Below are 12,596 nucleotides of genomic sequence, written 5' to 3'. Positions count from 1 at the left end.
TGTGTTCTGCATAAAAGCACAGGTATGTGTGCACAGGTGCATGTATACACACGTGCACACCCATCCCGTCCGCACACACCTACACACAAACCTTACACAAACCTACAGCCCCCACACACCTAGGCTGCGTATGGTACCGTCGGGTGGGCAACTTGTGACCTATAAAGGTTTGTTCCGTAAAACTTGGATTCGGTCAAAAGGCCGCACTCGAGGGTCCAGAAGGCCTCGTTTGGCCTGGAGGCTGCAGGTTCCCCACCTCCGCCGGGCCCAGCTTTGTCTACGTAGTCTGCCGTTCACCGAAACACCGTTATTCGGTGCGTGGCTGTGTATAATTTTGGATGGACTCCAATTTAAAAAAAACACACGCACACAAGAAAACAATTGTGTGTCCGTGGGAGGCTGGGATGGAGGGGGAAAATTCAACCTTGATTTTAAAGAGGGTGTGTGTCTAGGTGGAGCGTGCTTGTAGCTCGCACCTGTCAGGAACAGCAAGGAGAAGGCTCCGGGAGGCCCCTCGGTCACCCCGGCCTCCACGTGGGCTCGGGCGGGACCCTGCAGCTGCCAGGGGACACCAGTGTGTGGCCCTGGGGAGCAGTGGGTGCTTCTGCCCTCCTCCCCGTCTGCCCCACCCTGCAGGGCCGCTGGTGCCAGCCTCAGAGCTGGGGTGACGCCGCCCTGGTCACCTTGGGTTGCTGCCTCAGAGCTGGGGTGACGCCGCCCCGGTCACCTTGGGCTGCTGCAGCCAGACTCCTGCCTCCCCGCCCCCGGTCTGGGAGAGCAGGTGCCGTCCCTGCCTGCAGCGTGTCCTGTGAGGCTGTGGGACGCTTCTACATTCACAGCAGGAACCCAGAGCACCCTCAGGGGTCACAGGCAGCTTCCAGAGAGGACACGCCCCACAGCTGCTCTCAGGGGCGGGGGCGGATGCGGGACCCCCCACCGTGCGAATGCTGCACCCAGCCAGAACAGGCGTCAGCAGAGGGTGCAGGAAGGGGCTGACATGGGAGGCCCCTCTGCAAACCCAGACCCCCACCTCGTCCCGGCTGCTGCACAGACCCCAGTGTGGCCTCCCCTGAGCCGAGGTCCCCACACCCTGGCTCAGCCCTGAAACCAAGGACCCACCCGAGGGCGACCCCCACGCAGGTGGGCGTGGGGAGGGCAGGTAACCCGTCCGGTCCGACGGGTATGGGTTCAGTGCTGTCCTCGCCCTCCCTTTCCCGTCTGTTGGAACTTTCTGTACCAAAAGAATCAAAGCAGTGGGAAGAGAAAATAGGATTTGTAGACAACGGGTCCTTTTATTTTGGGGGCTATGCGAAAATCTCTCTCTAGAGGAGTCTGAGAAGGAGGGCAAGTCTGTGCCGGGCAGTTGTCTCTGAAGGGCTCTGATTATTTAGAAACCAGTGGGGATTAGTCCGTCAAAGAGCAGCGTGACCGACCCCTTCACTCATTCATTCCTCCCTCCCTCCATTCATTCCTCCCTTCCTCCATTCGGAGGTATCTGAGCGCCGACTGCATACCCGCACAGTCCTGGAGGAAGCAGCTTCCAGGCGCCCACCCCGCCCAAGGACGGGCTTCTGTACGGAGGGGTCTCTCTCTGGCACCTTCTCCCCATGGAATTTCAAACTGCAGCCTGCTGTCCCCCTCGCACGCTTACAGGGCGCCTGGCTCACGTCACCTGTCCCCTTCCCAGGCCCCGTCAAAAATGTCAGGACTGTGGTGATTCGGTCTAAGCTGTCATCTGCTAAAACTTGAAATCTTATTTTGAAATCTTACTGAAAACAACCCTGCTTCTTTCTTTACAAGTCCACCCATTTTTTACACCACCAAGGTACTTTCTGGATTCAGATTCAGTGGGAGTTCCCGCTGGTGTGTGTGTCTCTCTCTTCCTGTCCCTGTCCCTGTCGTTCCCAACTCCCAGGCGTGAGGTCTCCCTGGACCCCTCTTTCCAGGCTACGTGGCCCCAAGGCCCTCCCACGTCTCACCCTAGTGGGGCACAGGGACTGTGTCCCCTCCCCACAACACAAGGACAAATGATTGTCCCAAGTCTAACTGCCCAGTGGGACACCTTCCATGGAAAAACGGAACCCCAGTCGGCAGTTACAGGTAGATGCCGCATTCATCTGTTCATTCCAGGAATTTGGCCAAGCACCTTCTGGGGGCCAGGCCGGGCAGCACCCCGAGAAGCACCAACAGACAGCACAGCACTGCCTGGGGGTGTCAAACCCGTGGTGTCACCGAGGGAGGGCAGGCCAGGCATGGCCAGGAGCCTGTCTGTGTCCGGGGACAGACACGGGTCAGTCAGTGGTGACCTCCACCACCTGCACAAAGGGAAGCTGCTACTCTTTCTCCATGCAGGCTTTAGAAACAGGAACACGGCACGACCAGAAGCCAACCAGGTCGATCTGGAATGAGCAGCTCCGGGTGCTGGCTCACTGGGCAACGAACAACAACCAGCGCCCGGGTCCCTTCCAGCCCAGACTGGCCCCGTCTGTGAAATGAAAGACATCTGAGATGTTTGTCTCCCGGGAGACACAGCCCGCAGAGCAAACTCCCCAGCCCTGCCCAGAACCCACAGCCCTCTCTGCTCTCCACTCCAGAGGGAGCCGGGCTCAGCCCTGCAGGGACAGTCTCCTGCCCTGCCGCCGTGAAGCCTCAGGAATGCGCCAGAATGTCGCCTCCCGCAGCTACAGTCTCCCCCAGGCCAGACCTCGACTTCTGAGCTGACCCCACCCCAGAGCAGCCACTCCGGTCTCTGGGACCTGGCCCAGCCTCCAGGCCTCCCGCTCACCTGTCCTCAGAGTGCAGGAAAGGTCGAGAGAAGGACACAGGGAAATCCCAGGCTCAGGGTGACCCCGGCTCCCCTGGGATGTTCACGCCCCACCCTCCAACTCGTCCCTGGGGGTCTTATCTTTTGGGTACACAGGCCACGGCCACAAAAGAGAAACATAAGAAAAGGAGATGGGGAAACAGAAAAGGAGAAAGAAAGAGACGGAGAGGAAATAAAAAAAAGACAAAGAGAGGAAACAAGAAAAAAAAAAAGGAAAAAAGGAGGGAGATTAGGGAAAAAAAGAGCAAGAAAGAGAAAAGAGCAAAAGAAAGTTGGGAAGGAGGGAGGGAAAGTTGACCCCAGGCGTCCGAGCTGCCGGGATCTGTCCCTGACCCCGCTCCCAGGCCCCGACCGACCCCTCCGGCCTGAGTGTCAAACGTCAACGAAGCCTGTGTTAAACGTCAGTAAAAAAAAAAAAAAATCCCGCGCTCCCGGCGGGGGTCCCCGGCGCCAGGCAGCGTCATTGCTATCCTATGGGATAGGGGCGCCGCCCGCATGCCTCGGGGCTCTCCAGGGGAACGCAGGAAGGGCGCGGAGGCCCCTGAGAGAACGCCACGATGTAGGGTTAGGGGATCCCTGGGCCCTGCCCGGGGTCAAGGGTCAGAGGTCGGGGCACCACGTGTCGCCCATCCGGGCAGGGTGTGCGCGAGGTCTCCAGGAGAAACGGGACGCGCGTCTCGGCGCGGACGGGGCCTCGGGGGTGGGCTCTCCGCCGCTGAGACCCCCGCCCGTCCGTCCGCTCCAGCCAGGGCGGCGGCGTGACCTTCTCAAGGTCAAGGCGGCCGCCAATCCCGCCCCGCCCCCAGCCCGCACGACGCATGGGCGGGGCCCGGCTCCCGGCATGCCGCGGACGCGGGTCGGGGACGGGACGACGCCGAGGACGCAGCCAATGGGCGCGGCGCGCAGAGGCGTGGGGCGGAGCTCGCGCTACTCCCGGCAGCCCTCGGGGGCGCGGCGCGCAGGCGTGGGCGGGGCGGCGCGGGCGACTCGACCAATGGGCGCTGCGCGCGGGGGCGCGGGGCGGGGCGTGGGCGTGGCGTCGGCGCCTTAGCGGCTGCGCGGTGGCCGCCCCGTCCTTTCGGTCCCGGCGGCGGCAGCGCTGAACCAGCGGCGCCCTCCTTCGGCTCTCCGCGCCCGCGCTCCGGCCGTCCGCCCGCTCCGCCACCATGACGGAACAGGCCATCTCCTTCGCCAAGGACTTCCTGGCCGGGGGCATCGCCGCCGCCATCTCCAAGACGGCCGTGGCCCCGATCGAACGGGTCAAACTGCTGCTGCAGGTGAGGCGCGGGCGCGGCCGCCGGGGGCGACGGACCGGGCCGGGAGAGCGGGGCGCGGGGAGCCGGCTGCACCGGGACCGGCGGGCTGACGGGCGGGCGCCGGAAGTGGAAGGCCGCGGACGCTTTGTCCGCGCGGCACCGGCTTCCGGGGACGCGTCGCGTGGGCGCCGGCGCATGCGCAGGGGCGGGCTGGCGCCCGCGCACTCGCTCTCCGCGCCCTGGCGGGACGTCCACGCGTGCGCGCTGGGCTCGGAGCCGGGGGAAGGCTGGCTCTCCTGCCGCAAGGCGCATGCGCAGGGGCTCAGCGCGTGGACGGAGCCCGCGGCTGTCGGACCGTGACCTGGATCGGGTCCCCTGGGGGGCTGAGATCACCCCGTGCCGGCCAGTTCCTGGCCGATTCCCGCGCTTGCGCGCCCCGCCTTGCATAACCAGTTCGGTTTCATTGCCTAGGGGCCAGCGACCCCGTCCGCGGGTGTCCTGCTGCTGCCGCATGATGCCGAGACACCGACTGTCGGGTGCGTGTCGTCCTCTTCTCCGACCCATTTGCAGTTCTGAGCCGACATGGGGTTTAGTTGTGCTTTTGAGGATGCTACCGGAGGTAGCATGCCCGGTGGTGACACTGTTTCCTGCTTGTCATTGCTATCGCTACAATGTAACAGGTGGCAGTCACAAGCAGTCCTGGCGCTAAAGAGACGGCGTGTCGGGGGGGTAGCTAGTCAGGGTGACGCCAGTGACCCCGTGAGCTAGTTCTCTAGCGACGTGCTCTGTCGTTGGGGTGTCTGTGCGGAGGGAGACCCGGGCCCCCGTCTGAGCGGCCCCTCTGCGTCCCGCAGGTGCAACATGCCAGCAAGCAGATCGCGGCCGACAAGCAGTACAAGGGCATCGTGGACTGCATCGTGCGCATCCCCAAGGAGCAGGGCGTGTTGTCCTTCTGGAGGGGCAACCTGGCCAACGTCATCCGCTACTTCCCCACGCAAGCCCTCAACTTCGCCTTCAAGGATAAGTACAAGCAGATCTTCCTGGGGGGCGTGGACAAGCGCACGCAGTTCTGGAGGTATTTCGCCGGCAACCTGGCCTCCGGAGGGGCGGCCGGGGCCACCTCCCTCTGCTTCGTGTACCCGCTGGATTTCGCCAGGACGCGCCTGGCCGCCGACGTGGGCAAGTCGGGCACCGAGCGGGAGTTCAGGGGCCTGGGAGACTGTCTGGTGAAGATCACCAAGTCCGATGGCATCCGGGGCCTGTACCAGGGCTTCAACGTCTCGGTCCAGGGCATCATCATCTATCGGGCGGCCTACTTCGGCGTGTACGACACGGCTAAAGGTGAGTGCGGGCTGCCACGGCCCGGACCCACGGGCGCGGCCGGGCTCAACTGACAGGCGGTCATCCTCTCGCGTCCTGGAGGCTGGAAGTCCCAGATCCAGGTGTCTCAGGGCTGGTTCCTCCTGAGGCCTCTCTCCTGGGCGTGTAGACGCCGTCTTCTCCCCCGTGTCCTCGTCTCCTTATAGGGACACCAGTGCTGTTGGGTCAGGGCTCACCCTAGTGACCTCATTTTACCTTAATTATGTCTTTAACTCCAAATGCTGCTGCCTCCTGGGGTATGAGGGTCGGGCTTTCGGCAAGTGAATTTTGGAGGCCACATAATACAAACCTGTTTGCACAGTAAACCTTCCCCAGCCCAGGGCCCGTAAAGGGCCGCCATTCTGCAGCAGAAACACTCACATGCCACCTCCACGACGCTCTTACATTCTCTTCTCTAACGGGCCACTCCCAGGCCCCAGCCTCTGGGACCGTCTGGCCCCGCTGCAGTAGATGGTAGGTGGTTTTGCCTTCCTCACCCTGCGACTGAGCATGTCCTGACCTTCGACGTTGTAAAGGTCATCTGTGCTGAGATCTCCACGAGCAGCCATGCGGAGGGGGAGGTTCTGGTCGTGGAAGAACTCGGTGCCACCTCTCCCAAGTGGCCGTGCGCGCACACCGGGGACTAACGCTGGCTGGTGACTCCGCAGGCATGCTCCCCGACCCCAAGAACACGCACATCGTGGTGAGCTGGATGATAGCCCAGACCGTGACAGCCGTGGCCGGTGTGGTCTCCTACCCCTTCGACACTGTGCGGCGGCGGATGATGATGCAGTCGGGGCGCAAAGGAGGTGCCTGTCCCTGATCCCTGGGAGCCCTTTGAATCACCCCGTGGCCTCAGCCCTTGGGAGGGGTGCGCAAGGCCACTCCCAAAGGGTTTCAGGCAGCATTTTGGCAAAGCAACCTGACCCTAACCCTAACCCGGCCGTGCAAAGGAATTTTCCTTCAGAATGGGCTTCTGTTCTTTTTGACACTCGCATTGTCCAAGCAACAATCTCTGAATCCCAATGCCCCATAACCTTTGACCCCATTTGGGTGCCTGACCAAGCCCACACCTTCAGTCCTCCCTCCCTGCCTGGGCCTGGGGGTGGAGATGGGGTCCCAAGGCTGGGGTCTCACGTCCTGTGTGTCCAACGCTCCCTCTGACAGTAGCTCAGCAGGAGGCCCCAAGCCGGGGGTAGTTGGTCAGCAGAGCTTTGTTTTTTCCTCCTGTTTCAAACCACTGGTTACTCGCATCACTGACTCGGTTTGTGTTTCTGCGGGATGGCTGGGAGGCGGGTGGACTTGCGTGTCGAGGGACCTAACCGCAATGTCCCACTCTGTCCCCCTCCTTGCAGCTGACATCATGTACAAGGGGACCGTGGACTGTTGGAGGAAGATCTTCAGAGACGAAGGGGGCAAAGCCTTCTTCAAGGGCGCCTGGTCCAACGTCCTCAGGGGCATGGGGGGCGCCTTCGTGCTGGTCCTGTACGATGAGCTGAAGAAAGTCATCTAAGGGCGTCTGTCCCCGACGGGGCGTGGGGACCAGGAGAGTCATGCAGAATTCTCACCTGTGACGGACCACCCACCTTCGAGAAATTCCAGTCGCCTGTCCCGGCCAGATCGTGTCTGTAAGGGCCCGGGAAGGCTCCAGAAGGGGGCTCGAGACCACGCTGATCATTGGCAGCCGATTCCATGTATTGATTGCTGGGGGGAGGGGAACCCTGACACCGTCGTGGGCCACTCAGACCTAGAGTCCAGATGCTTGTAGGACCCGTGTCGTGTTTAAGTATTTATTTAAAAAAGAATCATGTCTGCATTTGTACTTAAGCACTAGCTAGTTCCTCTTTTGCACGGCCGAGTGTCTGCAATCATGTTCTCCGCGGGGCATTCTGCAAAACAATAAAAACAGGACACAGCCTCCCTGCGTGGACACAGCAGCCTTGGGGCGTGGGGGCTGCAGGAGGGGTCAGTGAGGGACTGCTCTGTCCTCGGGGCCACCCCTTCTAACCACCGTGGGGGAGCAGAGAGGGCCAAGCTAGGAAGAGGCAGTGTTGAAGCCAGGGCCAGAGCAGGGCTGTGTTTCCATCTGAGCCTCCCTGCTCCAGAAAGCGGTCTTTTCAGGAAACTAGTTTACTGTTCTCTGTGCAGCTATGACAATATCCAGATGTGGGTGCTTACAGACATCTATCACATTTCTGGAGGCACGGTGGAGGCTGTGGTCAGGGTGTGTCCTCACGGTGTAAGGGGAGGGGAGCTGTCCGGTCCCCTTTGTAAGGGCACTGACCCCCATTCACGAGGGCAGAGCCCTTGACCTCATCACGGCCCGAGGACCTTACGTAACCCCATCACCTTTCGGCGTGAACATTCAGACCATAATGCCCAGAAGTTCTGCCTGCTGGCAGCTCCTGGGGCCCCATCAGTTGTTCCAGCAATATCCTTGCAGTTCAGGTCCCAGAAGTGACAGGGATCCCCCATTCCCGAGGTCTCATCTGTGATCTGCTACCAAGTGGGGCTCAGCCCCACCGGCTGCCTGCGAGCGGTTTCTGCACAGACTGCTCATTGCAGGAGAGGAGCTTATTATTCCAAGAGGCAGCCCCAGGCTGAACGTTGAAGCTCAGGTTTCCTGTGACGTGGGCGTGGGACACCAGCCTAAGCCTGCTCCCCTGGGTCTTCCAGACATTCCGGCTATAAAGACACACTCTTATCAGCAATCTTTTCAAGGCACTGCCTGGCAAACAAACCCACGTTTCTGTGCTGATGAAGCCAGATTGGAGGGCAGGAAGTTCGAGTCCTGCTTGGCCTGGCAGCTCATGCTGCGGGTAAGTGACCAACAGGGTTCCCACCCTGAACCCCCACGCTTGCTCTCTGCAGAGGAATGTGACGCCCCGCGCTCTGACACTTGAGGCCCAGGATTTGCATTTTCTCAGCTGCCTTTAGCTGCAGAAACTGTGGGATTCAGTCTCGAGACGTTCCCGCTCCTGTTACCATTTTAACCTAGCAATGAGGGCCTCGTTTAATTAACAGGTCGCTAAGAATCTCACTACCCAGTCCCGCTGCGCTTGCAGGGCAGTCTGCGAATCACGGCAACTTTGTGATTGTGTGGGGGGGTGGTTCTCAAAGTTGGTGTTCAAGGATGAGCAGCTGCAACGTGGGGTGATGTTTTTTCACGCGCGGAGAATGTCAGCAAGCTAAAAACGAGCTAACTTCGTGAGGGAATTTGCAGCAGCCGGGCGGGGGCGGGGCTGATTTAAGGGAAGCCCCGCCCCCTCTGGAGACTTGTCACAATCACTGTTCTGGTGTGGGGGCCCGGCTCCCAGCCAGCTCTGTTTTAGGCCTTAAAGCCGTCCTGCCCGGGGGCTGCAGACGGGCTCATTGGGGGAGGGGTTCCGATGGGCACAGTCGTCCTTGGGGCCACTGGGCCCCCCTGTCCCACACCACGGGCAGCTCCCTAGGGTGGCCGGTGCGGGCCGCGGTCACACGCCCACCAGCCAGCGGGAGGGAGGAGGCGGCCACATGGGATCGGTGTCTGTCTCCGGGGGAGGGGGCAGGAGCCCTCCCCCAGGGACCTCGCTGCACACGGACAGCTCCAGCTTGCAGGCGCTCGGTGCCCACGTGCCACTGCGGGTGTAGACGCATCTGCACGCACAGAGCTCGTTTAGGGGCGTTAGACCCGTCCCGGCTACACAGGTGACCGGGGGGCCCACGGAGAAGCGCGGTTAAGGGTTCGTGTCTGCAAAGCAGACGCCAGCCGGGGCGCGTCGTGGCATCAGGAAGGCGCAAAGCCAAGTGGCGTGTCTTGGCGGGGCCGATTGCCCGAGGTGGAAACTGAGTCCCGGTGGCTCTGGGGTAAGGCGGCTAGATCCCGAGATGGGCAGGGGACACTGTGTCGAAAGCGCTTTATTTGGGAAACCACAGCACCAAAGTTTTCTCTGTTCCCAGGGGCGGTTCCTGGGCGCATGGTGTTGGCGTGTCCCACTGTCCCACCCTGCGCCGGCGTCCCCTGGGCGGGCCCTGCGGAGGGGGCAGCCCGGCGGCCGCGTCACGTTTCCTTGACGACCTGCACCTCCGCCACCGCGCAGTCCTCCGGGTCCGCTCTGCCGGCCTCCCAGGGCATCTGCGGGGCGGGCGAGGGGGTCCCGGAGAGTCGCTGCGCCCCAGACAGGGGAGCGACACTGTCCCCAAAGCCGCAGGGGCCCACGCCATCCGGTCTCAGCCCCGCCTGCGGGGGCAGCAGGGCCCCGGCGACGCCCCGTGCGCACAGGCGGGGAGCCCGGCCTCTCGGGAACCCCGCAGCCCGCAGCCGCCCGCCAGGGCCAGCGGATGAGCGTCCCACGTGCCCGGGACCGCCAGGTGGCGGAAAGCGCAGCGTACCAGCGTGCTGGGGAAGTCGTCACCGATGGGGTTCTTCATGCGAGGGATGGGGGGCAAGACTTTCTGCATCAGCGAGAACCTAGGGGAAGAGGACGCTCCGGTGCCCCGAACCCAGCATCACCCGGCGTCTGCAGAGCCGCAGCCAGGCCGCTTGGGCCAGAGACGCGAACCTCTGCGGCAGGGGTCGCTATTGCGCTGCCCAAGGCCCGGCACGCCCGGGTGCTCCTGGGAGGCTCAGCGGGAGCAGCCTGGGGGACCCAAGGCGCAGAGCGCCTCGCGGCAGGCACCGAAGAGGCAGAGAGCCGGTACCTGGTGGTCGTTACGGTTAGGGTGAGCTGGTATCTGGCGGTCGTTAGGGTTAGGGTGAGCTGGTTGGTACTTGGTGGTCATTAGGGTTAGGTTAGCCGGCACCCGGTGGTCATTAGGGTTAGGGTGAGCTGGCACCTGGTGGTCGTTAGGGTTAGGGTGAGGTGGCACCCGGTGGTCATTAGGGTTAGGGTGAGCTGGCACCCCGTGGTCGTTAGGGTTAGGGTGAGCTGGTACCAGGTGTTCGTTAGGGTGAGCTGGCACCTTGTGGGTTTTAGGGTGAGGGTGAGCTGGTACCTGGTCACCGTTAGGGTTAGGGTCAGCTTGCACACACTTTCGGTCAGGAGCTTAGGGGGGAGGGTCTCACTGTTCCTCAGCCACTGAGGCCACTTCACGGATGACCAAGCAGGACGCACAGCAGGGATGAGGCACCTCCTGGGCTCCCGGGTCCTGACCGACAACCTGCTCCCTCCCGCTGACAGCTCCTGCCCTTGTGGCCCTGCTGTGACCTTAGCCAGGGTGCCCCTCCCAAACCAGAGGTGACAGCCGTCTGCCCTCCGACCCTCTCTGGCCCTGCCTCCACCCGGGGACTCTCACGTCCCCGCCTGTAGCTTCTGGGTCTACAGGTATTCAGCAGTGGGGCCCCTCGGGCGTCGCGGGCTGCCCTGGCCACACAGCGTCCCGCCAATGCTGAGGGGTGCGGGCGGCGCTGCGCAAGGCCAGGAACAGCGCGCGCGAGAGGCCGGCGTGTCGCTCACCTTCTGCAGAGGAGCAGCGCCAGCAGCAGGGCCAGCAGCACGCCCAGCGCGGCCAGCAGCGACGTCCGCAAGGAGCGGGTGTGCATGTCCTCCTCCTGGTCACACTCTGGGGGCAAAGTTCACGTCCGCGGCCACCTTGGGGTGTCCAGAGGTGGGCGGGCCCAGAAGGGAGGGGGCCGCACCGCTGGGGGCCACCCGTGCCTGCCCCGTGCAATCCCCGTCCCACGGTGACCTTCGCCCCCAGCCCAGAGCCCCGTGCCCCCGAAGGACAGGTCGGGGGAGGTGGTAACAGCAGCGTCCACCACGGCCTGGCTGTCGGGCCAGCGCCACACACAGGGAGGACCTGGGGCTTCGATGCCCTCTGCAACTCCGGACGGCCTTGGGTGTGCGGTGGCCTGGCCTTGACCTGGTCCCCACGGCCAGCAGGGAGGGGGGCGGTCGCACCAGCGAGAGGACCGGTCTGGTCTCCCACCTGGGCCCTCGGGTGGGGCAAGAGCACGGCGCGGCCTCGCCGTCACGCTTGGGGTCCTCTCTGGGGTCACAGACACTGGGGCGCAGGGCAAGGGAGGCCCCAACTCTGGAGCGCGGACGAGAAGCCGGCGCCCCCCGGGCTGCGTGCGGGGGGGCTCCCTGTCTCTGTGCCTGGGGGCGGCGCGTGCGCGCGGCTTCCACCCTCGCACTAAGCGGACGCGAAAGGCGCCCACTCACCAAAGCGCTGGGGCGCGCTCCACTCGCTCAGGAGTTCGTCAAACACTTCCCGCACTCTTATTCTCACGGTGTAGGCGCCAGTATTGAGCAGCGTAAAGGAGGTGTGTTCTTTGACCTGTAGCTTAAAAGACAATAAAGAAGAAAAGGCCATTCCTAGCTGGCGGGCGCAGGAGCATGGGCTGAAACGCGTCCCTCTCCAAACTCATGTGGGCGTCCTGGCCCCCACGACCTTGCAACGGGGCCTTATTTGGAAATAGGGTCTCTGCAGAGGTGATTAGTTAAGGAGCTAAAGATGAGACCATCCTGGATGAGGAGGTCCCTAAACCCAGTGACAGGTGTCCTCCTAAGAGACAGCAGAGGAGACACAGACGCAGAGGAGAAGCCACGTGGAGACGGAGGCAGAGACTGGAGTGACGTGGCCACAAGCCCAGGGACGCCTGGAGCCCCCAGGAGCTGGAAGAGGCCAGAAGGAGCCTCCCCCCGAGCCTCCGAAAAGAACTAGATGGAATTACAGTGGATGGAACCGTGGTTCCCTAAAAGATAAGTCTGCATCCTTGTCTTCAAAACCTGTGCGTGGCGCCCAGCTACTAAGGGACGTGGGTAGACTGAGTTTGGGCAGCGCCCGGCAAGCCATAGTGTCTGGGGCAGCATCTCTGAGCCTCTGTGTCCTCGTCCCTCCCTGTGGGGATGCGGAGGCCAAGTGTGCATTGATGCGGTCAGGGCGAGTGGCGCCCACGCTTGGGGTCTGCCACATCCGAGAGGACAGACAGAAATACTAGCAAACTCTCGCTTTGCGAAGGCAAGTTCCGCGGGGTGGGGACACTCACCGTCTCTGTGGCTGCAGCCTCTGTGCTCTGCAAGACAAAAATCAGACAAGCCTATTTCAGCGCCTGGTCCCCTTCCTGACTCCCTTCCTCACACCTGGATTTCTCTGCAGGCAAACTGTGGGTGTTTGGGAAGGTCCTGGGGCAGCGGTGGCAGGTGGTGCCCGAAAAAACGTTTCTCATGGGCCAC

General features: G+C 62.6%; 2 protein-coding genes across 5 annotated transcripts in view; one reads left to right on the top strand and one right to left on the bottom strand.

Annotated features, from left to right (window-relative positions):
* Positions 1-3,846: 3,846 nt before the first annotated feature.
* Positions 3,847-7,357, top strand: SLC25A6 (solute carrier family 25 (mitochondrial carrier; adenine nucleotide translocator), member 6). The gene is made up of 4 exons (XM_012656822.1): positions 3,847-4,101; positions 4,935-5,421; positions 6,108-6,248; positions 6,795-7,357. Exons 1-4 carry the CDS (start codon positions 3,991-3,993, stop codon positions 6,950-6,952), a joined length of 897 nt encoding a protein of 298 aa, XP_012512276.1. The 5' UTR covers positions 3,847-3,990; the 3' UTR covers positions 6,953-7,357.
* Positions 7,358-9,332: 1,975 nt separating this feature from the next.
* The window catches only part of IL3RA (interleukin 3 receptor, alpha (low affinity)), a 17,580-nt gene continuing 14,316 nt past the window's right edge, over positions 9,333-12,596 (bottom strand). For 2 of the 4 annotated variants that reach the window (XM_012656817.1, XM_012656820.1), the window contains 4 exons: positions 12,410-12,436; positions 11,583-11,703; positions 10,875-10,980; positions 9,571-9,889 (listed from right to left, as the gene is read on the bottom strand). In XM_012656817.1, the coding sequence (XP_012512271.1) occupies positions 9,649-9,889; positions 10,875-10,980; positions 11,583-11,703; positions 12,410-12,436 (495 nt within the window). In that variant the 3' untranslated portion in view covers positions 9,571-9,648. The other 2 variants (XM_012656819.1, XM_012656818.1) reach the window with 2 other exon arrangements.

The sequence above is a fragment of the Propithecus coquereli genome, unplaced genomic scaffold (assembly GCF_000956105.1).
Source record: "Propithecus coquereli isolate 6110/MARCELLA unplaced genomic scaffold, Pcoq_1.0 Scaffold52, whole genome shotgun sequence".
Classification (NCBI taxonomy): domain Eukaryota; kingdom Metazoa; phylum Chordata; class Mammalia; order Primates; family Indriidae; genus Propithecus; species Propithecus coquereli.
This window is presented reverse-complemented; position numbering and strand designations above follow the sequence as displayed.

Bases quoted from the DNA above. Each gene is read 5' to 3' on its own strand.
- SLC25A6 (XM_012656822.1), top strand. From the start codon at position 3,991: ATGACGGAACAGGCCATCTCCTTCGCCAAGGACTTCCTGGCCGGGGGC. The intron at 4,102-4,934 runs GTGAGGCGCGGG...TGCGTCCCGCAG, and splicing joins GGGTCAAACTGCTGCTGCAG to GTGCAACATGCCAGCAAGCA. The intron at 5,422-6,107 runs GTGAGTGCGGGC...GTGACTCCGCAG, and splicing joins CGTGTACGACACGGCTAAAG to GCATGCTCCCCGACCCCAAG.